The 25648-nt window shown below is 39.2% G+C and overlaps 1 protein-coding gene across 1 annotated transcript; it reads left to right on the top strand.

Annotated features, from left to right (window-relative positions):
* The first annotated feature begins 872 nt into the window (after positions 1 to 872).
* On the top strand, positions 873 to 25359 carry OSGIN2 (oxidative stress induced growth inhibitor family member 2). Its single transcript, XM_061123823.1, has 6 exons — positions 873 to 973; positions 10403 to 10557; positions 15919 to 16055; positions 16626 to 16817; positions 19106 to 19197; positions 23461 to 25359. The coding sequence occupies exons 1-6, from the start codon at positions 930 to 932 to the stop codon at positions 24488 to 24490; spliced, it is 1650 nt and encodes a 549-aa protein (XP_060979806.1). The 5' UTR covers positions 873 to 929; the 3' UTR covers positions 24491 to 25359.
* The last annotated feature ends 289 nt before the right edge of the window (positions 25360 to 25648 follow it).

The following is a 25648-nucleotide window of genomic DNA, read 5'->3' as shown; positions in this document are numbered from 1 at the left end:
ATAATCACTCGGAGGGACTGAAATAAAACACACTGAGTCCCTGAATCTGGGCCAGGGCACCCGGATTTTTTAGCAGCATCACCACTTACTTAAGGAAGGGGGACCTCGGCGGGGACGCCCGACGCCCCCCACCAGAACCCGGGGCCCGGGTCCCCGCCGTTGCCCGAGTTCTTCCAGGCCACAGTGAGGCCGGGTCCAGAGCGCAAAGCAAGCGCGCGGCAGCTCCGGGTGTCTGGGCCCGGGCCCGGCGCGAAGAAAAGCGCTTAACAAAAAATAAAAATAAATTAAAAAGCGGTTTTCGTGGAGCGGGAGTCGCGGTGTCCCGGGGCGCCCTCGGCGAGAGGACGGCGCGGCCTGACTGCAGACGCCGCGACGCGCCAACCGCAGAGGCCGCGAGGCCTGCCGGGTTCCCGCGGATCGGCCGGCCACCGGGGCGAGCAGCGTCGGCTCCTCCCCGGTAACCGGCGCCGGGCGCCCCCTCACAGCCACGCCCGCCCAGCCGGCCGGACGCCAGAAGGGCGGCCGCGAGGCCCGGGCCTCGGCGCAGCCCCAGCCGCCCCAGCGCGTCGTCAGGCCCGGCCCCCGGCCGGCCCCGGGCGCGGCTGCGCCAATCGCGGGCCTCGGCCGCCGCCGCACCTGCGAGGAGGAGCCCGCCGGCCTCCGCCGCCGTCTCCGCGTGCCAGTCCCCGCGTCCCGCCCCCCACAGCGGCGCCCCAAGACCTCAGCCGGCCGCGGGCCGGGAGCGGAAGCGGCTCCCCTGAGGCGGGCCCCGGGCCGCCGCCGCCGCCGCTGCCGCCTCAGAGCCCGGCCGCCGCCGGCGCCGCGCCGCAGCTTCCGGCGGCCGCGACCACGGCGAGACGCGGGCGCCCCGACCGGGCCACCCCGCCGCGGGAGGCGGCCGCGCTCGGGCGCCCGGGGCGCCGCCACCCATGCCCGTGTGGTGCTGCCGCTGTTCCCTGGCCGCTCATTTCAGGTGACTTCTCGGGCGGGGGCGGGTGGGGAGCCGCCGGGCCGGGCCGCGCGGGCGGGGACCCGGGACGACTCTGAGGGGGACGCCGAGGCCGCCCCGCTCGGCCGCGGCCCCCGCCTCGGCTCCTCGGGCCGCTCCGGCGTCCCCTCCTCTTCGCCCTGGGCCGTGCGGGTCACTGGACGGCGCGGCCCCGAGCCGGGCGGCCACTGCGAACCGAGACTTAATGAGAGAGCGAAGTTTTAGTGAAGGCTTCTGAGGTACCGCCCGCCCCCGACATCCTAAACATTTCTTTTTTTTTTTTTTTTTTAGTGTAAAAGCATTCTGATAACCTAAGTTACTGGGTTGAAGAGAGGCAGGGACTTATGTTTAAAATGTGATGCTCAGGGTACAAATAGGTTTCTGACTTTTAAGACGTTAGCCCTTGTAAGCCAGGCATATCGTAGAAATTTGAAACATGTGAAACGACTCTTGACCTACATTATGGGGACCGTTTTTAGGGTTGATACAGATGATACGTTTTAAAATGAAAGTGAATGCACGAGGTCTAGCCCAATTGGCTAGCGTCTCACTGAGTTATAGAAAGACCAAAAACAACTTGAAACTAGTTTTAACCTTGTGAAGACAAGTTAAACTTAACGAAGACTTTCATAAAATGCTGTGCTTTAATAACTGCAAATGTGCTAGGATGATGATAAGCAAAACTTCTTTTGTAAAATATGAGATTCTGATCGAGTTAATTGGGGTGCATATATATAGACTTTAATGGATCATGAACTTGGATGTAAAGAATGGTACTAGGCATTTTCACTCAACTTTAAACAAAATCTATGTTCTTCAATTGTGAACATAAGCAGTAAGTCACAGTAGTAGTTGTGACTTGGTCACCAGTAGAAATCACAGATGTTTTCATGCCACACTGGTTGTTGCAGATACCTAGAGATACTGTTTATTTCTTCAAGATTATACTGGTTATTTAATATAGTGGAGGAGTACATAAAGACATGTTCCAAGTTTACTTTTTAGTTTCCTTGCAAATCCTGTTATGTGTTTAATGATAATATTCAAAGAAGAGGTCCAGAGGCTTCACCAAATTGCAAAAGTTGGGTGTTAGGCACAGAGAAAACTCAAAATTCCTGTTGAAATAGCGCGGTAATCCAGGTTTGCCCACCTTCTCAGTGAGTTTTGTAGGAGTCTCTAAATTCTGGATATTAGAAATTATTTTATGTAATAAACTGCTGAATTTTAAATGCTAGGCAGATTTGTTACCTACCTGACGGTGATTTGAGAGTATCAGATCCCCTTTGGAGAACTCTAGAAAAGAAGTTCTCCTGGTGAAAACTTGTTGGACTGAAGCGCTTGAGAAAATAATATGCCCTTTAGAAGGCACTGTCCAAAAACCTTTTGGCACCTTTTAATACAGTTGAATTCTAAGGACATGGCGTGGGATTCATAGCCATTCAACTAACTCTAGGTAGTGGATATCATATGCTTACCTGTTTGTACAGAAATTTGGAGGAGGAGATGAAAACAAGGTATTTGCTGTAGTTGATCTTGAGAGATAAAACAAGCCTGCTAGCCAAAGGATAAAAATTGTGGTTGATAAGCCATATTTTTATTGCATAAACAGCTCTCTTATATAACATTTTTAAAAGAAAATATTTAATATTTAAAACATTTTCTTAGGAAAAGGTTTATAATTTACTAATACTATTTTTTGCAGGGAGCAATTTCATTAGGAATGCATTTTAAAACCAATTGTGATAACGTCTACATTTTGGATCTTGTCTTTTATTTGAAAGGATAAGGACTGTGAGACAGTTGTCTCCTAACTTTCGGAGTAAGAAAACTTCCCATACTTACTGTTCTGGAAGATAAAGAGTAGCTTCATTTGTGACTTTAGAACCTTCTTTTGGGCTTCCCTAGTGGCTCAGATGGTAAAGATTCTGCCTGCGATGCAGGAGACTCTGGGTTTGATCCCTGGTTGGGAAAGATGCCCTCGAAAAAGGAATGGCTACCCACTCCAGTATTTTTGCCTGGAGAATTCTGAACAGAGGAGCTTGGTGAGCTACAGTCTGTGGGGTTACAAAGAGTTGGACACAACTGAGCCACTAACACTTAGCAGTTTTTCTTATGGTAGTATCAATTTGGTAACAATCTAAGCTTATGCTTCCAAAGATTAAACTCAGGTAGTAAAGCGTTTCATTTTAGTTTGAATGATCATTTAGAAGAGTATTGCTAGATGTGAGAAAAGTCTTTTGTTATTCAAACATTATACCTGTGCCATCCTTTTAATTTGTTTTGAGACTTTGGATCGTACTGTTTCAAAAACAAAACATGGAAGGCATGCAAAACCATCTTTTTTTTTTTTTTTTAAACCATCTTAAATTTCAAATAGTCATCTAATTTGATGCCTACCAATAGGGTAACTATTTTTGCATGTGGATAAAGTGCTGTTCTTTACTGTTTCCTAAAATTTAATTATATTTTATAATTTATTGCCCTGAGTAAAGGAAAAGTAGATATTTTTATTACTCAAGTATTTGTTTTAAACAAAACAAACAGCAAATTGGATATCTAAAGTGGAAATATTCACTGTTCTTAGACCGTCATATGATATGCATATACTGTAAAATATGTTCAGAAATACTAAATTTATAGTTTAGATTCTGAATTTTTTACAAAGTATACTTACTAATAGGCCTTTGTTTCACTGTTGCTTTATGTAAATTCAGTGAACCTTATTTTCATTTCATCTCTTGATTTAGTTTTTCGTGCCTGTGTTAAACCAGTATATACTAAGCACCATGAAAGTTTATTACAAATAGTTTATACCAATATTATGGATTATGTACACAAAGGTTAAACTTATGGCCAGTGGTAGAAAATCAGAACAAATCACCTGTACTCAGTGGAGAATTAAGAGAAGTTAAAACTTTGGCTCCACATACGCTACTTGAGTCTTGGGAGAGGCTAGTATCAAATTGCTTGAGGCCCACACACACACACATAAAACCTACTAGACCTAATAAATGAATTCAGTGATATTACAGAATCCAAGATCAATATACAGTAATCAGTTATATTTCTATATGCTAACAGTGAACAGTCTGACAATGAAATTAACAAGACTATCCAGTTTATACTAGCATCAAAGAGATTGAAATATTTAGAAATTAGCAGAAGAAATGTGAAACTTGTACACTGAAAATTAGAAAACATCACTGAGAAGAATGAAAGGCTTAAATAAATGATAAGGAATCCCATGTTCATGGGTTGAAAAGCTTAGTGTTCTTAAGATGACAATATTCCTTGAATTTATATACAAATTCAATGTAATCCTATCAAAATCCTAGCTACCTCTTTTTTTTTCTTCCTGGAAATTGATGGAAAGACTAAAGCTCACATGGAATTGCAGGGAACCCAGAATAACCAAGACATCCTTGAGAAAAGAACAATGTTGAAGGACTCTATTTCCTAATTTCACAAGTTACTACAAAGAAGCAGTAATCAAGATAGTATGATGCAGGCATAAAGGTAAACATAGATCAGTAGAATAGAACTGAGAGTCCAGAAATAATTCCCATCATTTGTATTAAATTGACTTCTGTGGGATCCCAAGACAAATGGAAATAACAGTGTTTTCAACAAATAGTGCCAGGACAAATGAATACCCACACGCAGAAGGATGAAGTGGACTGCTGCCTCATACCATGTGAAAAAATTAACTCAAAATGAAAGACATAAATTTAAAAATCATAACTATAAAACTCATAGAAGAGAACAGGTTTGTGATCTTAGATTAGGCAGAGCTTTCTTAGGTATGATACCAAAAGTACAGCAACAACAACAAAAAATAGACTTGATCAAAAATTAAAACTTGTGATTCAAAAGACAATATAAAGGAAGTGAAAAGACAACCCACAAAATGGGAGAAAATATTTACAAATCATATGTCCAGGATAAATAAAACAGTATTGAAAACTCAACAGTAAAAACAACAGCCCAGTAATTAGAATTACTCTCTGAAGAACACATGCGAATGGCCAATATGCACATGAAAAGATGCTTAACATCAGTTGTCGTTGAGAAATGCTAATCAAAACTGCACTGAGGTGCTACTTTATGGCTACTAAGATAGCTAAAATAAAAAACACAAAAAATCACATGCTGGTGAGGATGTGGAGATGTTGGAACCTGCTTATCACTGGTGGGAGTATAAGATGGTACACACTTGGGAAACACTTTGCCGATTCTTCAAGATGTTAAACATAGGGGCCAGCCATTGCATGCACTTCTAAGAACATACCTGAGAGAAATAACATATGTTCATATAAAGATTTATACACAAATGTTCATAGCATTTTTGTAATAGCTAAAAAGTGGAAATCATTCAGATACTCATCAGCTCATGAATGAATAAACAAAGTGTTATATCTAAACAGTGGAATATTATTTAGGCCTGAAAAGGAATGAAGTACCAATACATCCTACAACATGGGTGAACCTTGCAGTCATGCTAAATGGAAGAACCCAGATATAAAAGGCCACATAATGGATGAGGGGTTCCATTTGCTTGAAATTTCCGGCGTAGGCACATGCAGTAAGACAGTAGATTAGTGGCTGCCAGTGGCTGCGGGGAGGGAAGAGTGAGGACTGAGTGCTAAAGAGTGCAGTGCATACTTCTGGGATGGTAAAATTTCTCTGGAGTTATTGGTAGTGGTTGCAAAGCCTTGTGACTATACTTAGAACCCTGAATTGTACACTTTAAAAGAGTGAATTTTGGACTTTGCTGGTGGTCCATTGGTTAAGAATGTGCATTTAATACAGAGGGCACAAGTTCGATCCCTGTTAGGGAACTACAATCCACATGCTGTATGACTTGGCAAAAAATAAATAAAAGGGTGAAATTTGTGATATTTGTGAATTATATTTCATGAATGGTCTTTAAAAAATTTATTTCCAAGTTCCCTCTATTTCAGTTCAGTCGCTCAGTTGTGTCCAACTCTTTGCAGCCCCACGGACTGCAGCAAACCAAGCTTCTCTGTCCTTCACTATCTCCTGGAGTTTGTTCAAACTCATGTCCATTGAGTTGATGATGTCATCCAACCATCTCATCCTTTTTCACCTCCTTTTCCCCCTGCCCTCAATCTTGCCCAGCATCAGGGTCTTTCCCAGTGAGTCAGCTCTTGACATCAGGTGGCCAAAGTATTGGAGTTTGAGCTTCAGCATCAGTCCATCCAATGAATATTCAGGGTTCATTTCTTTTAGATTGACTGGTTTGGTCTTGCGTGATCCCCTTGATCAGGGGACTCTCAAAAGTCTTCTCCAGCACCACAGTTCAAAAGCATCAGTTCTTTGATGCTCAGCCTTCTTTATGGTCCAACTTTTACATCTGTACATGACTACTGGAAAAAACCATAGCTTTGATTACACAGACCTTTGTGGGCAAAATGATGTTTCTGCTTTTTAACATGCTGTCTAGGTTTGTTACAGCTTTTCTTCCAAGCAGCAAATGTCTTTGAATTTCATGGCTGCAGTCACCATCCACAGTGATTTTGGAACCTAAGAAAGTAAATTCTGTCAGTGTTTTCATTTTTTCCTCATCTATTTGCCATGAAATGGTGAGACCAGGTGCCCTGATCTTCATTTTTTGAATGTTGAGTTTTAAGCCAGCTTTTTCACTCTGCTCTTTCACCTTTATCAAGATGCTCTTAAGTTCCTCTTCAATTCTGCCATTGAGGTGATATCATCTGCATATTTGAAGTTATTGATATTTCTCCCGGCACTCCTCATTCCAGCTTGTGATTCATCCAGCCTAGCATTTCACATGATGTATTCTGCATGTAAGTTAAATAAGCAGGATGACAATAGACAGCCTTGAAGTACTCCTTTCCCTATTTTGAACTAGTTTGTTGTTCCGTGTCCAATTCTAACTGTTGCTTCTTGACCTGCATACAGATTTCTCAGGAGGCAAGTAAGGTGGTTTGGTATTCCCATTTCTTTAAAAACTTGCCACAGTTTGTTGTGATCCACAGTCAAAGGCTTTAGCACAGTCAATGAAACAGAAGTAGATGTTCTGAAATTCACTTGCTTTTTCTATGATCCCTTGGTTGTTGGCAATTTTATCTCTGGTTCCTCTGCTGTTTCTAAATCCAGCTTGTACATCTGAAAGTTCTCGGTTCACATACTGTTGAAGCCTAACTTGAAGGGTTTTGAGCATTACCTTTCTAACATGTGAAATGAGTGCAATTGTGCAGTAGTTTGAACATTCTTTGGCATTGCCCTTCTTTGGGATTGGAATGAAAACTGACCTTTTCCAGTCCTGTGACCGCTGCTGAATTTTTTAAGTTTGCTGACATATTGAGTGCAGCACTTTAACAGCATCATCATTTAGGATTTTAAATAGCTCAGCTGGATTTCCATCACCTCCACTAGCTTTGTTTGTAGTAATGCTTCCTAAGACCCACTTGACTGCCCACTCCAGGATTTCTGGCTCTAGGTAAGTGACCACACTATCGTGTTTGTCGTGGTCACTGAGAACTTTTTTGTTTAGTTCTTCTGTGTATTCCTGCCACCTCTTAATATCTTCTGCTTCTGTCGGGTTCATACCATTTCTGTCCTTTATTGTTCCTATCTTTGCATGAAATGTCCCCTTGATAGCCCTGATTTTCTTGAAGAAATCTCTAGTCTTTCCCATTCTGTTGTTTTTGTCTGTTTCTTTGCATTGTTCCCTTAAGAAGGCTTTGTTATCTCTTCTTGTTATTCTTTGAAACTCTACATTCAGATTGGTATATCTTTTCTTTGATCCCCCAAATTGTATGTAATTAGTTTATATTGTTACGTTAATCATGTTCCTATTTTGCCTTTGCAACTCTTATTTTTTGTCTCCCTATTGATTGTGAAAACTGATTAATATCTTTTACTATTGTGAGTATGTAACTATTACTCAATAACATCATATCATGATTGGTCAACAGAAAATTGATAGAATTCTATATCATCAAACCTACCATTTAATGGGAAAACCTGTAACCACTTTTTAAAATCCAAATGTGTATCAGAATTATCTTGGAATTTTCTGAAAAATACAAATGCCCAGATATTGCTTTTTTTCTCCAAAGCCCCAGATATGTTTCTGATAAGTAGGTTTGTTTAAAAATTACTGGACTATATGATAATCTTTTATCTAGTTTGCTTCACTTTTTGTATTTCATAATCAGTTCTCCCACGATTTCATTTAGTTTGTTTTCCAGTTTCTTCATTCCATCTCTTCTCTTTTTTTGATGTTCTTTCTCAAACCTTTATCAAGCATAGTAGAAAATCTTTTAAATAGTATGTAATACATATATTTTTAAAAATCATGGATTTTTGCCTAACTGAAAAATTTATATTTTTATTCCATTTGTTTGACTTAGAGTGAATAGAATGCTAGAGTTCTAATTTTAAAGAAATAGATATGCAAAAAGCCCCAGAGGTTAACTGTATAGCACAGGGAACTATAGTGAATATCTTGTAACAACCTATAATAAAATCTATAATAAAAAATAATCTCAAAAAAATTTATATGTATATATAAACTGAATGACTCTGCACCAGAAACATTGTAAGTCAAGAATACTTCAATAAAGTATATATATTATTAAGAAGAAAGAAGCCTCCAAAGGAAGCTGAGGAACCTGTCCTTGACACACATTTAGGAGAAGTATGAGGGACAAGCCCAAGTGTAATTCACTCACTTTGAGTTCAGTCGTCAAGCAGAAGGCAAGACAGCTAGTACATCTGGATCTGGTCAATGGTAGGAGATGAAATGATCTGAAAGGGATGGTTGATCTTAAGTTGCTTCTTCCAGGGGCAGCTTTGCAGTGTGAGGAGTAACCATATTAAATGAAATCTGTTCTGGCCAAAATGGGCCAATATATTGATAGGGAAGTCCAATTATTGGGGAAAGGAAAGCTATCAGTGTATCCTGGGGAACTCTGCCCTTTCCGAGGTTAGTTTGGGAAATTGGAGGGTTATAGGAAGGAGAAATTATTGCTCTCTGCCTAATTGTTTCCGTTTGTCTTCCTCCCCTAGGATCAGTGAGTCTTGTGAAATAACTGATTGATTCCCATGTTTGTCATTTGGGGAATAGTAATAACCACACTCCCCCACTAGTCAGTACTCAGGTTAATATTTTTAGATAATTGGCCTGTTTCTGACTATATAAAAATGAAGAATAACTCAGGAATTCTATTTTGAAGTAATCTCTTGTATAATGCAGAACATTAACTGTGCTCAGAGGATGTTCCATTTGTTGCATGAATGTGTCAGAATGCCAAAACTAGTTTCTAGGGAGGCAGTTGGGAAAGAAGGTAGATTGGAAATCAACATTTAAGGTCTTTGCACTTTTCAGTATCTCTGAGAATAAGATGTATAAACCTTATTTTTTAGCCAAAATACACAATTGGTAATATGTAAGCTCAGTAACCTTTCCTTATAATACTGTATGTAGCTAGCTTGTTCCACATGAAAAGTGGAAGTGTTAGTTGTTCAGCCGTGTCCAATTCTTTGTGACCCCTTGGACTATAGTCCGCCAGGCTCCTTTATTCATGGAATTCTCCAGACAAGAATAGTAGAGTGGATTGCCATTCCCTTTTCTAGGAGATCTTCCCAACCCAGGGGTCAAACCTGGGTCTCCCACATTGCAAGTAGCTTCTTTACTGTCTGAGCTATCAGGAAAGGCCACATGTATGTACTGCCTCTAATGCACACACCTTTTTATTAATGAGGAAAAAAAAGTGAAGGAGACACTTGCCAGTCCTAAGAGCTCTCAGAGAATGTAAAAATGCCTAATATGGTCCTGTATCTTTGGTCATTAAAAATAGCTTCTTATTTAAAACTTGCCTTTAAGTCATTAAAGAGACAGCAGCTACAGTCAGCCCTCCATATCCACAGGTTCTACATCCATGGGTTCAACCAACCGCAGATGGGAAATATTTGGAAAAGAAGTTCCAAAAAGCAAAATTTGAATTTGCTGCATGAAGACAACTGCATACATAGCATTTATATTGTATTAGGTGATACAATTAATCTAGAGACAGTTGAGATTCTGTGGATGGGTGTCGGTAGATATATGCAAATAATATGCCATTTTATAAAAGGGACTTAAGGATCCATGGATTTTGGTGTTCGGGGGTTGGGGGTGGGGTTCTGGAACCAACCCCTGTTGGATAGCAAGGGACCACTGTATTTACGATTTCTGACAAAGTGGTGTACGTTGACATGTAGCTAAGCTAATTTGAAAGCATTAATCAGAAGGATTTCCTTTTCTCCTTTTATGAAACTATTGAATATTTTGTGGCCTGAATGAAAACTGAGTAGAGACAGATTTTTATAAAGGCTATATTGACTATATATCTGTTGTTTTTTTGTTCCATGTTTTTCTTTTAAAAGAAACTACAGTGACACTGAAACTGAAGGAGAGATTTTTAATTCATTAGTGCAATATTTTGGTGATAATTTGGGGCAAAAAGTTAAAGCTATGCCATTAGTTGAAGAAACTTCTTTACTTGAAGATTCATCAGTGACTTTGCCTGTGGTAGTAATAGGTAAGTTTTGTTGCCTTTTATCTCTTAAAATTACAGTTATGATCCTAACTGCTATTATAAATGTATGGTTATATATAGCACAAATCCTTAGGATTGTATTGAAAAGTATTCTTAGGTTGCCTGATAACCAATAACCAAGTCTTTGGAGAGAGGAATTGGTTTCTCTGACATTAGATTCTGTATTAGAGTGAAACATTTTTTCATTGAAGGGCTGAGATTGCTCTGTTATTTTAAAATATCAGTAGTCTATCATTTATGTTACTTTTATGACAGTGTCATAATCAAGGTGTCAGCTGGGCTGCATTCCTTTTGGAGGCTCTAGGGTAGATAGAAAGTTTCCTTGCTTTTCCAATTTCTAGAGGCTACTGGTATTCCTTGGCTCCTGAACCACTTCTGCATCTTCAAAGCTAGCACTGCTGTTTTTCTTTTAACCTTTCGTAAAGTTCGAGGAGTTATGGTTCCTCCTCACCACAGGTGGGAAAGGGTCTTTGTTTCTAAGGACTTGTGTGATTAGTTTGGGCCCACTTGGATAATCCAGGGTACTCTGTCGCAGCTCATGGTCCTTACTTTAATCACATTTACAAAGTCCTTTTTCTCTGTAACATACCACGCTCAGGTTTTTGGCGTTAAGAATGGAAAATCTTTGGGACTTGAGGTGCATTCTGCTTGTGTGTATATTTCTCTATGAACGGCTTGTTTGTATTCTTTTTGTGTAGTCTTTTGAATATTACTTCTTTCTAATTCTTTGTCTCAGATACTCAGTTCAGTTCAGTTCAGTTCAGTTGCTCAGTTGTGTTTGACTCTTTGTGACCCCACGGACCGCAGCACGCCAGGCTTCCCTGTCCATCAGCAACTCCCAGAGTTTACTCAAACTCAGGTCCATTGAGTCAGTGATACCATCCCACCATCTCATCCTCTGTTGTCCCCTTCTCCTCCTGCCTTCAATCTTTGCCAGCATCAGGGTCTTTTCAAATGAGTCAGTTCTTTGCATTAGGTGGCCAAAGTTACTGGAGCTTCAGCTTCAGGATCAGTCCTTTCAGTGAGTATTCAGGGTTGATTTCCTTTAGGATTGACTAGTTTGATCTCCTTTCAGTCCAAGGAACTCTCTAGAGTCTTCTCCAACACCATGGTTTGAAAGCATCAATTCTTTGGCATTCAGCTTTCTTTATATTCCAACTCTCACATCCATACATGACTACTGGAAAAACCATAGCTTTGACTATATGGACCTTTTTTGGCAAAGTTATGTCTTTGCTTTTTAATATGCTGTCTGTCGGTCATAGCTTTTCTTTCAAGGAGCAACCATCTTTTCATTTCATAGCTGCAGTCAACTTCCACAGTGATTTTGGAGCCCAAGAAAATAAGTCCAAAACTGTTTCCATTTTTCCCCAATCTCTTTGCCATGAAGTGATGGGCCAAGATGCCATGATCTTCGTTTTTTGAATGTTGAGTTTTAAGCCAGGTTTTTTACCCTCCTCTTTCACCTTCATCAGGAGGCCCTTTAGTTCCTCTTTGCTTTCTCCATTAGTGGTGTCATCTGCATATCTGAAGTTATTGGTGATTTCTCCCAGCAGTATCAGTTCCCACTTGAGCTTCATCCTGCCTGGCATTTCGCATGATGTACTCTCCATATAAGTTAAATAAGCAGCATGACAAGAGACAGCCTTGATGTACTCCTTTCCCAATTTGGAAGCGGTCCTTTGTTCCATGTCTGGTTCTGACTGATGCTTCTTGACCTACATACAGGTTTCACAGGAGGCAGGTTAGGTGGTCTGGTATTCCCATTTCTTTAAGAATTTTCCACAGTTTGTTGTGATCCACACAGTCAGAGGCTTTAGTGTAATCAAGAAAGCAGAAGTAGATGTTTTTTCTGGAATTTCCTTGCTTTTTGTGATCCAACAGGTATTGGCAATTTGATCTCTTTTCTCTGCCTTTTCTATATCCAGCTTGTATATCAGAAGTTCTCTGTTCACATACTGTTGAAGCCTAGCTTAAAGAATTTTGAGCATACCTTGCTAGCATGTAAAATGAGTAAAATTCTGTGGTAATTTGAACATTATCTGGCATTACTCATTGAGATTGGAATGAAAACTGACCTTTTCCAGTCCTGTGGCCACTGCTGGGTTTTCCAAATTTGCTGGCATGTTGAGTGCAGCACTTCAATAGCATCATCTTTCAGGATTTGAAACAGCTCAGCTGGAATTCCATCACTTCCTCTAGCTTTGTTCGTAGTGATGCTTCCTAAGGCCCGTTTGTCTTCCCACTCCAGGATGTCTGGCTCTAGGTGAGTGATCACACCATCGTGTATGGTAACATCCGGGTCATTAAGATTTTTTTGGATAATTCTTCTGTGTATTCCTGTCACCTCTTCTTAATATCTTCTGTTTCTTAATACCTTTTGTTAGGTCCATACCATTTCTGTCCATTTATGTGCCCATCTTTGCATGAAATGTTCCCTTGGTATCTCTAATTTTCTTGAAGAGATCTCTAGTCTTCCACATTCTGTTGTTTTCCTCTATCTCTTTGCATTGATCACTGAGGAAGGCTTTCTTACCTCTCCTTGCTATTCTTTGGAACTCTGCCTTCAGATGGATATATCTTTCCTTTTCTCCCTTGGCTTTCGGTTCTCTTTGTTTCTCAGCTGTGTGTAAGGCCTCCTCAGTTTTGCCTTTTTGCATTTCTTTTTCTTGGAGATGGTTTGATCACCACCCTCTGTACAACATTACCAACCTCCATCCATAGTTCTTCAGGCACTCTCTCAGATCTAATCCCTTAAATCTATTTGTCATTTCCACTGTATAATCATAAGGGATTTGATATAGGTTATACCTGAATGGCCTAGTGGTTTTCCCTACTTTCTTCAATTTAAGTCTGAATTGGCAATAAGGAGTTTATGATCTCAGCTACAGTCAGCTCCACAGATTTTGCTGACTGTATAGAGCTTCTCCATCTTTGGCTGCAAAGAATATAATCAGTCTGATTTCGATATTGACTCTGGTGATGTCCACGTGTATAGTTGTCTGTTATGTTGTTGGAAGACAAATGCTTTATCACATATATGCTTTGTAAATATTTTCCCCCAGTCTGTGGCTTGTCTTTTCATTGTCTTAGTGACTTGGCAGAGCAGAAATTTTAAACTTTTAACGAAGTACTACGTATTGGTTTTTTCCTTCATAGATCTTGCTTTTGGTGTTAAACATCTAAAAACTCATTACCAATCCCAAGGTCACCTAAATTTTCTCCTGTGTTATCTTCCAAAAGTTTTATGATTTAGTGTTTTATATTAGGTCTAACGTGGTGATCATAGCATACAATCTCTTCCAACAATACAGGAGATGACTATATCACCAAAAGGTCAATAGAAAATCAGATCGATTATTTTCTTTGTAGCCGAAGATGGAGAAGCTCTATACTGTCAACAAAAATAAGACTGGGAGTTGACTGTGGTTCAGATCATATACTCCTTATTGCAAAATTCAGACTTAATTTGAAGAACTTAGGGAAAACCACTAGGCCATTCAGGTATGACCTAAACCAAACTAGTCAATCCTAAAGGAAATCAACCCTGATTATTCATTGGAAGGACTGATGCTGAAGCTGAAACTCCAATATCTTGGCCACCTGATGCAAAGAGCTGACTCATTAGAAAAGACTCCGATGCTGGGAAAGATTGACGGCAAGAGGAGAAGGGGATGACAGAGAATGAGATGGTTGGATGGCATTACCCACTCGATGGACATGAGTTTGAGCAAGCTCTGGGAGTTGGTGATGGACAGAGAGGCCTGGTGTGCTGCAGTCCATGGGGTCGGTCACAAAGAGTCGGACACGACTGAGCGACTGACGTGACTGTATCATTCAACCTTACTGTAAGCTTGTTACTTCCAGGAGTTTTTCGGTAAATTCTTTTGGACTTTCTGTATAATTACCACATTTGCAGACACAGTTTTGTTTCTTCCTTCCCAATCTGTATACCTTTAGTTTCCTTTTCTGGTCTTAATGCATTAGCTAGGATTTTCTTTATGGTATGTTTTGAGTAGGAATGATGAGAAAAGACATGCTTGCCTTGATCTTATAGGGAAAAAAAAAACAAGGCTAAATTCTCACCATTAAGTATGATGTTAGCCATTGGATTTTGGTCGATACTCTTTAACAAGTTAAGTTCCCCTTTGTTGCTCGTTGAAAGTTTTTACATAAATAGGTGTTGGATTTTGTCAAATGCTTTTTCTGTTCTGTTGGTATTATCATGATTTTACTTTTTTAGTTTTGTCTTTCATTTCATTCAAGGAAATTAGACCTTTTCCTCAGTATTTGTCATTTTAAAGGTTTTTGTGAGGTAAAATTATTTATATTTTCCTTTCTTTTGAGTTTTGTGTCATACTTAAAGGCTTCCTACTAGAGCATTATATGTAGAAATATTGCTCTCTTTTCTGATATCATGATTTTACTTTCCATATTTACATCTTTGAGTTTATTTTATTTGGGGCAAAATATTAGGCAAGGATCAGAATTTTCTCTGATGGGTAAAAGTTGTCCCAGGTGGATTCAATTTTTGGTAGATGGAGATAATAGAGAAGTGGCAATCCAGACTAAAGGAGCTATAGAAATCAAAGTAGTTTAATAGGGTTCCACAAAAAAAGCCAGTTTCCAGTTTTGTTTTAGGTAAAGGAGATACATATTACAGGAGGGAAGGTGTTAGGAGGTGGGGCTTAGAAGACGGTTGAGAGCAGAATGTGGAGATAGTCAGAAACAAACAGTGACGGGCTTTAGAAGAGATTGGTTAATATAATGAAGACTGTGTTACAAAAAGTCATTTGAATATAAAATGTGAAATGATTTGGAGTAGGTGAATCTTGAACAAGAAGAGGTTTTTGTCTTCTGAGTGAGAGTATATGAATGATAATGGCTACAACAGCTGAATGAATATAGGTGACAAAAGAGGTTTAGAACTATAATCTAATTAACTTAGGATTTTGCTAGTAAGTATATTAGGAAGAATGAGGTTTAAAGGAGAGGGCACCAAAAATGGAGGACGTCATGAATTTGCTTTTGAACACAGTTATTAGTCATTCAGTCAGCTGGAGTGAAGAAGTGGCATATGGAAATATGGGATATATTTTGATAGAGGTCAGCCTAGAAGTCTAATTTTGAGGTTAGTAGCATAGAGAGTTGAAGTTTTGAGTAGGTGAGATTCCCTGAAGAAAACGGGAGAGAAAGTAAAAGTCTTCTCTTGCAAATACTTGGTTTTAAGAATTTAGGGATGGAAGAATTGATGGAGGAGAAAAGCCATCTATGGAATGGAAAAGCCAAAGAACGTGAGTATTAAGATTAATGATACACCCCTCTCCACTTTTTTAAAAATAGGAAATGGACCCTCAGGAATCTGCCTTTCTTATATGCTGTCAGGCTACAGACCGTATTTATCATCAGAAGCAATCCATCCAAATACAATCTTACATAGTAAATTAGAGGAAGCAAGACATCTTTCCATTGTTGATCAGGTATTATTTTTTACATGTCAGTCCTTTTCAATTTTTTATACTGAGACAAAGTTAATTTTCTGCTACATGAGCATTGCATTTCTTAGCTGAAAACCTTTCCTTTTAAATAACACTTTTTAACATTTTAATTTTAGATTTGTAAGTATATTTTGCTGAGTTAACTTCTATTTATTTTCTTGAATTAATTAGAGCAGAATTTCCCAAATTATACCCTGATGGAGTTTAGTAGGTGCTTTATGCTCAGATAAGTTTTGGAAATACTGCTTTTTATTATTAAAGTGTCAGGGTAGATATATTAAGGCATACTGCCATATTAAAGCCATCTTCAAATTTTGTAGTAAAACGATCTGACTAGCTTTTTGAAACCAACCATTTCCTATATTTATTTGACCTGAGAATCTGTTAAGATCTCTAAGGAGTATCAGTGTTTTGTTGTACTCTGTCTGTAAAATGCTGGGTTAGAGGAATGGTTTTCTCTATTATGTTAGCTGGAGTTTTTTTGTTTTTTCCAAACTCTATCTGCCTTTTTTCTTTATGTCTTTTTTTCTTTTTCTTTTTTAACTTATTTAGGACTTAGAGTATTTGTCTGAGGGCCTTGAGGGCCGATCATCCAATCCAGTTGCAGTACTTTTCGACACACTTCTTCATCCAGATGCTGACTTTGGGTATGATTACCCATCTGTTTTGCATTGGAAATTAGAACAGCATCATTATATCCCTCACTTAGTTCTTGGTAAAGGTCCACCTGGTGGAGCTTGGCACGTGAGTATATTTTTCTTAGCATTTTAGTGAGTGTGAGTTATTTTGTATGACATCTTGATAAGACCATTTTGATTCTTAAACATTATGTTATAATGTTATATATGATGATTACCATATCTTTATCTGAGAATTTTAATGTGTTCAGTGAAATCCAAGTTAATTGATTGTAGAAATTAAGCCAAATTTGATTACTGATAGTGTCTTAGAATAAATGTTTCTCTAAGAATTATATAGAGAATATTTCAAGACTGTTTTGCATAGTAAAAAAAAAAGTTTACTTATTGTAGAGTTTACAAAATCTCACACAGTATTTCATACTACTACCTATTATTTCCCTATATTTTCAAGAGCTTAAATGAAAAAATGTATTGTAAAAGAAAAAAAATTGTATTTATCTGCTTGGGCTGCTAAAACAAAAATACCGTAGAGTGAGTGGCTTAAAAACACACTCACATTCTGCCAGTTGGAAAGCCCAGGACTGTGGTGCCAGGTGCCTCAGTCTGTGCTGAGGGCTCTTCTTCCCGCGTGCAGGCAGCTGCTCTCTTGCATATCCTCCTGCGGCAAAGAGAGGGTAAACTCTTCCTGTAAAGTCACTAATCCTGTGATGAGGGCATCAGTCCATGACCTCATCTAGCCCTAATTACCTTCCAAAAGCCCATCTCCAAATACTACCACATGTGGGGTTAGGGTGTCAGCATGTGGATTTAGGGCATGATACAGTTCAGTCCTAGCAGAAGATAAACCACAAACTGAGCACCACAAAGAGCCAGCCTGTCTCCTTAGCAGGGCAGCAGCTAGTATTGTGTCTAGCATATGGTAAATACTCATTTGTTGTACAAATAAATGTTAAATAATATTTGCTATGTTATGAAATACAGACTTCGTGGGAATTTTAACATCTAATATCAAATCTTGAGTATAAATTTCAGTTGGATATTCCTGTATTAGTGCAATGTTATATGACTGAAGGTTTACATTTATCAAACAACTGTTTTGGAATATTTGTAGAGGAAATATATCACTAACTTTTAAAAATCTTAATTACCTTTATGGTAATGGATCACAACTACCAAAATATCTATGCCTTTTAGCTTACATGTTTATGTTTGCTTTGTTAATAAATAGCATTCTTAATCAAACTGCATTTATTCAAACAGCCATGATACATTTTTTAAGTTTTAGGATACCTTCTATAAATTCCCGAGTTTTTATTGTACTTGTTTGTTTTCTCCTTAGAAAAAATGTGCTGTAGGCAATAATTCATCTTTTCTTTTCTCCCATTTACATATCAGAAAGTTAAAGTGTGGATAAGCCTTGATTACTGGAAGCATATTTGAATCAGTGGTAACGTGAAATATACCTGAAACTTGGTTCTTACCCTAGTATCAGGCCCAGCCTGCTTCAAAGCAGTAGCGGCCTTATGCATTGTCTTCCTGTGGTGATTTTGTACTATCACAAATAGTAAGACTTTATAAGCGATAGTACACAGTAAGTGCTCTATAAATGTTAGCCAATAATAATAATAATGACTCCCATTCCCAATACTGGGCTGTACAGAAACAGGGAAAGAAGGATTCAGATTAGGAAAAAAAAAGCACAGCTGAAAAGAGTTGGTTGAAAGAGACCATGGAGGTCGTTGGGAAGGGTGCTTCCGGCCCTTGGGCTTTGCTTGCTCTGTGCTGAGCAGAAGAGAAGTAAGTAGGGCACGCTCGCAGGGCTCCCTTCCTTAAAGGCCGCTCTGGCTTCAGCACTGAGTCTGTTCTTAATCGGACGGGACCACTTGCTTATTTCCCTGGTTTCTTAAAGTGTTAGGAATTAACTTTTTCCCTTTTGTTTAAAGTGTGAAAGTAACTGATTTGCTCCTATAACACTGTATTCTGCATCTAATTATGTTTTATAGGCCAAAGCTATCACCATTGTGTAGGCATCAGGTAATGTAAATCTGATTTATAAACGTATAACTATATGAAAGGAGTATAAAGTGAAAAGGGAAGTCACTCAGTCATATCCGACTCTTTGCGACCCCGTGGACTGTAGCCCACCAGGCTCCTCTGTCCATGGGATTCTCCAGGCAAGAATACTGGAGTGGAGCATAGACACTACCAAATATTGAAAGTATTTGAAAGTTAATTGGAATAAATTTCAAGAGGTAATTTACAGACCATTTAGGACTTCTTTGAGCTCTCCTTATCCAGACTTAGAGTGAATGAGATGGGTTTGGTTTAAAAAAAAAAGACCATGTTACTGATAAAATGTGTTTTTTGCTTATGCATTTTTTATTCAAATAGAATATGGAAGGCTCAATGTTGACAATCAGCTTTGGAAATTGGATGGAGCTACCTGGACTTAAATTTAAAGACTGGGTATCTAGCAAACGAAGGTAAAGATCAAACTATTAAAATTTTGATATACAGTGGGAAAGAGTCTATCAGCAAATTTCAAAATAGTTGTGACGCTGTCCTAGATGAATAATACTGATGTTTGTATCTTTCAAATAAAACCTCCTGTTAGCGGTGGTTATGAGCTAGTTCTGTTTAGAGATTTTATAACAGTAAGTACACAGAGGTATGGGCTTGTCTACAGATTGTTACCACCGTTTTATCCCACTCTACTCTTAAACCACTCTCTGTTTATTTTCTTGTCCACCTACATATCCTTTACTTGTTTACTTATTTTTAAGAATGGATTTGTATAACTTTTTTTTATAAGTGAATATGTATATCTTCATGTATACATATCTTATGTATACATTCCTGAAGTATGCAGTTGCTCATTTTTATAAATGGATCACTTCATTTAATGCATATCTCAGATACCTAAAGTATTGAATTTTCAGAGTAGAAGAATATATATATAATGAATAACTTAAAAAGGCAAAAGACTTATACAATCTGAAGAAAAACCAGAAAAACCATAATGAATAATTTAGAAAGATGGAATAAAATCGATTCCATGATGTGATCATCTACTCAGCTATAGAGGTAAATATTTAATAAGAATAGTAAAGTATGAGAAAAGAAAATATGAAAATCTCAACTTGAAAGAATACAAATTTATTTCATATTTATTTGGGAGAAAGAATTCAAAGTTGAAAGAAAGAAATTATGAAAAGCCTTATCATTATCAAGCCATTTTCATTCCTAGAGATAGGAATTACCAATACAGAGAATCTACTCTGACTGCTCAGAGAAACAATAAATTAAAACAGGAAGTTACACAAAACCCTTGAAACAGGGCTGTAATGTTCAAATGCTTGACTTCCTGCTAGATAAAAGCCATGTTAATCTTCAGTAGTTATCCTTAATGTGAGGTTTAAGGAGAGCAAATTTAGACTGGCGTGGGTAATTGAAATTAAGCCTTTCAGATATTACTTTGGGATTTTTTTTTAACAGAAGTTTTATTGTGTAAGTTTGAAATGTAAAATTGCAAAATCGGGCATATTGTATAAATTCTTGATTTTCATAAAAAAGTGAAATTGCTTAACATATTTTCCCCTTTATGATGCAGATAAACAAGGAGAAGCTTTATGATTTATACCAGAAGTGTTCGTCCTTTTAAGTTGGGCATGCTGTGTTTAAGTAACATGTGAGAATGACTCTTGTGATAAATATCAGCTTTAGTTCCTGCTCTTGCATGGTGTTGAGAAGAGTCTTAGGCCTCTCGAGATTAATTGCAGGGTTTGAATTCTGACTCTGTAACTTCTAATGTTGTGACCCTGGTCAAAGAACTTAAAACAGTATCATTTCATTAGCTATCAATTTCCTGGTTTGCAAAATTGAGGTAATAATAATTATAATTATTACATAGGATTTCTGTAAAAATTGAGAGTTAATACATTCTTAGTTACTGTAGTCATTAAACTTTTTACTTACTCCAGTTACAAGTCACACTGAATTGTGTGAAATGAATCATTTTTGCTTTGTTTTTTGGCCCCACCACGTGGCTTGTGGGGTCTTAGTTTCCCAACCAGGGGCTGAACCCACACTCTTGGCAGTGAAAGCGCAGAGTCCTAACCACTGGACACCAGGGAGCTCCCTGACTTGGTGTTTTTTCTGCTGCTTACCTGTAATTGGGGCAGTGTTTATGGATACTAATGCCCATTGCTTTACAGTTCAAGTGGAAAATAAAAGAGGTATTAATGTGCTTTTTTTCATAAAGAGAAGATTATATTTCTAGATCTCCTTATGAGTAGGAAGAATGTCATGGAATTCCAGTAGAGCTATTCAAAACCCTAAAGGACAATGCCATCAAGGTGTTGCATTCAATATGTCAGCAAATCTCAAAGACCCAATGGTGACCACAGGCTGGAAAAGACCAATCCTCATCCCAGTTTCCAAAAAGGGTAGTACTAAAGAATGTGCCAGCCATTAGACAGTTGCACTCATCTGTCATGCTAGTAAGGTTACACTTAAAATCTTGTATGCTGGGCTTCAGCATTATGTGAACCAAGAACATCCAGATGTCCAAGCTGGGTTTAGAAAAAGAAGAAGAACCAGAGATCAAATGGCCAACATTTGCTGGATCATAAAAAAAAGCAAGGAAATTCCAGAAAAACACTTACCTCTGTTTCATCCATTATGCTGAAGTCTTCGGCTGTGTGGATCATAACAAACTGTGGAAAGCTCTTAAAGGGATGGGGATACCAGACCATCTTACCTGTCTCCTGAGAAGCCTGTATGTGGATCAAGAAGCAACAGTTAACCCTGTATGGAACAGCTGATCGGTTCAAGACTGAGAAAGGAGAGACAGGGCTGTCTGCCGTCACCCTGTTTGTTTAACTTCTACGCTGAGCACGTCGTGAGAAATGCCGGGCTGGGTGAGTTACAAGCTGGAGTCAAGAGAAGCGGGAGAAGCATCAACAGCCTTGGATATCAGATGATACCACTGTAATGGCAGAAAGTGAAGAAGAACTAAAGAGTCTCTTGATGAGGGTGAAGGAGGAGTGAAAAAGCCGGCTCAAAACTAAATGTTATGAAAACTAAGATTATAGCATCCAGCCCCATTACTTCAGAAGGGAAAAGGCAGAAGTCGTGACAGATTTCTGCTTCTTGGGCTCTAAAATCACTGCAGATGGTGACTGCAGCCTTGAAATCAGAAGATGATTGCTTCTTTTCAGGAAAGCTATGACAAACCTAGATGATGTATTGAAAACCAGAGACATTACTCTGCCAGCAAGGGTCCGTATGGTCAAAGGCTCTGGTCTTCCTAGTGGTCACATACGGTTGTGAGAGCTGGACCGTAAGGAAGGGGGAGCACTGCAGAATTGATGCGTTTGAACTGTGGTGCTGGAGAAGACTCCTGAGAGTCCCTTGGACAGCAAGGAGATCAAGCCAGTCAGTCTTAAAGAAAATCAACCCTGACTACTCACTGGAAGGACTGATGCTGAAGCTAAAGCTCCAGTATTTTGGTCACCTGATGCAAACAGCCAAATCTTTGGAAAAGCCCCTGTTGCTGGGAAAGATTGAGGGCAGAAGGAGAAGAGGGCATCAAAGGATGAGATGGCTGGATGGCATCACCAATGCAATGGACTTGAACTTGGGCAAACCTCGGGAGATGGTGAAGGACAGGGAGGCCTGGCGTGCTGCAGTCCATGGGGTTGCAAAGAGTTGGACACCACTGGGTGAATGAATAATAAACGAGTAGGAAAATACAGAGAGAAATGTTATCTACTTAAATGTAGGATGATTTTGTTCAGCAAAAGGGATCTGTATTATTTTTGGTCATTATGAAAGTAAAAAGCAACTTATTAAAAAGTATATCTAAATATTATCTTTAAGAAGTATGTATATTACAGTCAGACCTGTAGTAGCTCGATGATTATAATCTAATTCAGTCTACAGTTGTGTAGAACACAGACTGATAGTATAGCTGTAGACTGAATTATTTAGATTACAATTGTGAGACAGAGTAAAATAGTCTGATTTTCAGATAACCACATTTTAGTCCATTTATTTAACAGAAGTTTATTGACAAAGACGGCTAACCTGAACAGATACTTAGACAAGGCACTGGGGAAACAAAGATGCCTTAACTCCAGTTTCTACGCTTATGGGACTTACTCTGTTGATAAAAATAAATTATTAGCACTTTAAAAATTTATTTTTGGTGGCACTGGGTTCTTTGCTGCCCACAGGCTTTCTCTAGTGCCGTGAGCAAGGGGGCTGCTCTGAGCTGCAGGGCGTCAGCTTCTCTTGCTGTGCAGCACAGGCTTCAGCGGTTGTGGCCCGTGGGCTCGGGAGTTCTGGGTCATGGGCTCTGGAGCGTGGTCTCAGCGGTTGTGGCCCGTGGGCTCGGTAGCTGTGGGTCGTGGGCTCTGGAGTGTGGTGGTCTCAGCGGTGGTGGCACACGGTCTCAATTGCTCCGTGGCATGTGGAATCTTCCTGGACCAGGGATCAAACCCGCGTCCCCTGCATCGGCAGGCGGATTCCTATCCACTGGACCACCAGGGACAGCCCTTAATTTATTAACGTTTTTAAAGAAAAGGAAAGGCTTGCTTTCTTTGTGAAGTGTTAGGGTAAGAGTTAGCTTAGCTTACACAATCCAGAGAAATAAAAAGATATAGTAGCTGACTAGATGGAGAAGTAGTAATCATGGAAACTAAAAGTATTATCCTCATAGAATGTTTTTCCTTTCCTTTTCACAGGAACCTAAAAGGGGATCGAGTTATGCCAGAGGAAATAGCTCGCTACTATAAACACTACGTCAAAGTCATGGGTCTTCAGAAGAACTTCAGAGAGGGTACTTACATTACCTCGGTATCAAGACTCTACAGAGGTCAAGTTGATAATGATGGTCAAGGCAGAAATATCTCAACACAGCATTTACAGATAGAGAAGTCAAAATTTACCAAGAGAAACTGGGAAATCAGGGGTTATCAACGCGTAGGAGATGGTTCTCATATTCCCTTCTGTCTCTTTGCTGAAAATGTCGCTCTGGCAACTGGAACATTAGACTCTCCTGGCCGTCTGGAAATTGAAGGGGAAGATTTTCCTTTTGTGTTTCATTCCATGCCTGAATTTGGAGCTGCTGTCAGCAAAGGAAAGTTGCGTGGCAGAGTGGACCCAGTGTTAATTGTCGGTTCTGGGCTCACCGCAGCCGATGCGGTCCTGTGTGCTTACAACAATAGTATCCCTGTGATTCATGTATTTCGCAGACGAGTAACTGATCCAGACTTAATTTTCAAGCAGCTTCCCAAAAAGCTTTACCCAGAATACCATAAAGTCTATCATATGATGTGTACTCAGTCATGTTCTTTAGACTCCAATCTCTTACCTGATTATACTAGTTTTCCTGAGCACCGTGTGCTTGCCTTTAAGTCAGACATGAAGTGCGTTCTTCAGAATCTCTCTGGACTGAAGAGAGTATTTAAGCTGTCTGCAGCAGTGGTGTTGATAGGCTCTCATCCCAACCTGTCTTTCCTGAAGGAGCAAGGGCGCTACCTGGGCCATAACTCAAGCCTGCCAATCACGTGTAAGGGGAATCCTGTGGAAATAGATGCGTATACCTATGAGTGTGTTAAAGAAGCCAACCTTTTTGCGTTGGGTCCATTGGTTGGAGACAATTTTGTTCGGTTTTTAAAGGGAGGGGCACTGGGTGTTACACGCTGTTTAGCTATAAGACAGAAGAAAAAAAAGCATTTATTCGTTGAAAGAGGAGGAGATGGCATGGTGTAGAGCAGGTTTACAAGTAATTTATATGGACACTTTACCATTAAAGATTTTTAATAGAGATTTTACAGTGTACTGGCTTGAATTTTCTGAACTTGAATTAACTAGGAGAGCCTCAAGCGATAGTAACTATTTTTTAAAGTTAACTAGAGTTTTTTGTCCTGGTTACATTGTAATGTATCAAAGGTGTCAATTGTCAGACAAATAGAAACACTGCCAGTCTGATATACTTTAAGTTCTCATTTAACTGAAACATTCTTTTCTTCTAAGACTTAACTTTTTTGTGATCACTGTTGGTTATTTATGTTTGATTCCAAAATATAACAGCATCGAATCTATAAAACCGCAGTCATTAGGCCAGAGCTTTGCCTCCCTTTATGTATTGTGTTACTGTGCTGCCCAAAGGGTGGTTCAGAGACAGCGTCAGCTCCATTTGTGGCTTGTTAGAAAGGTAGCCTCACAGGCAGTATAGCAGACTTACTGAATCAGAAATTGCATCTTAATAAGATCCTCAAATATGTATGCTTATTAAAGTCTGATACACACTGGTCTAACAGGAAATGGGATGTAAATGTATATATGCTGAGGTGGAAATAGAGGGTGGAAATAGAGGGCATAATCAACTCAGGTTTTATTTATTTTGAAATTATCAATTGTGTAAGTCTAATTTATTGACAAATATGATGGGATTTAAATTTTTTTATTGTTGAAACCTTGACAGGCAATTCATATTCTCAGCTTCTAATAAACCATCTAATAATGTTGGCATATATTCAGGAACCTGCCAGGGTTGTTTCTGGAGCTATATTCTCTAGTTAACGAGCATAACCCTTAAACGAATTTGCAGTTCAATAAATTTTGAATGGAGCTACTTATTTCTGTGTGGACACTGATTTAATTTCTGTCACTGAAACTTAAAGATGTTTGGGTGTAAGTACTTTTAATATCACAGTACTTTTTGAGTATTATCAGAATTATTAAAGGTTAAAATATAGAAGGTTAAAACCTGCCTTTCCTATTTTCAAGATGGTTACTTTGAAATGCTTCGTTGGAGATGACATAGCGTTTAATCCTGTGGTTATTTATTGAAGTATGTGTTCTGTCTTGGTTTATACCTAGGTGTGCTTAATGTCTGTATTTTCATACAAATCTCTAGACATTTTG

This window comes from Dama dama, chromosome 21 (genome assembly GCF_033118175.1).
Source record: "Dama dama isolate Ldn47 chromosome 21, ASM3311817v1, whole genome shotgun sequence".
Lineage (NCBI taxonomy): Eukaryota > Metazoa > Chordata > Mammalia > Artiodactyla > Cervidae > Dama > Dama dama.
The sequence above is the reverse complement of the archived record's forward strand: the minus strand, read 5'-3'. Positions and strand labels throughout refer to the sequence as shown.

Coding starts and splice junctions, on each gene's coding strand:
- OSGIN2 (XM_061123823.1), top strand. CDS start 930: ATGCCCGTGTGGTGCTGCCGCTGTTCCCTGGCCGCTCATTTCAG. Junction 10,558..15,918: donor TTTGCCTGTGGTAGTAATAG/GTAAGTTTTGTT, acceptor TTTTAAAAATAG/GAAATGGACCCTCAGGAATC. Junction 19,198..23,460: donor TGGGTATCTAGCAAACGAAG/GTAAAGATCAAA, acceptor TCCTTTTCACAG/GAACCTAAAAGGGGATCGAG.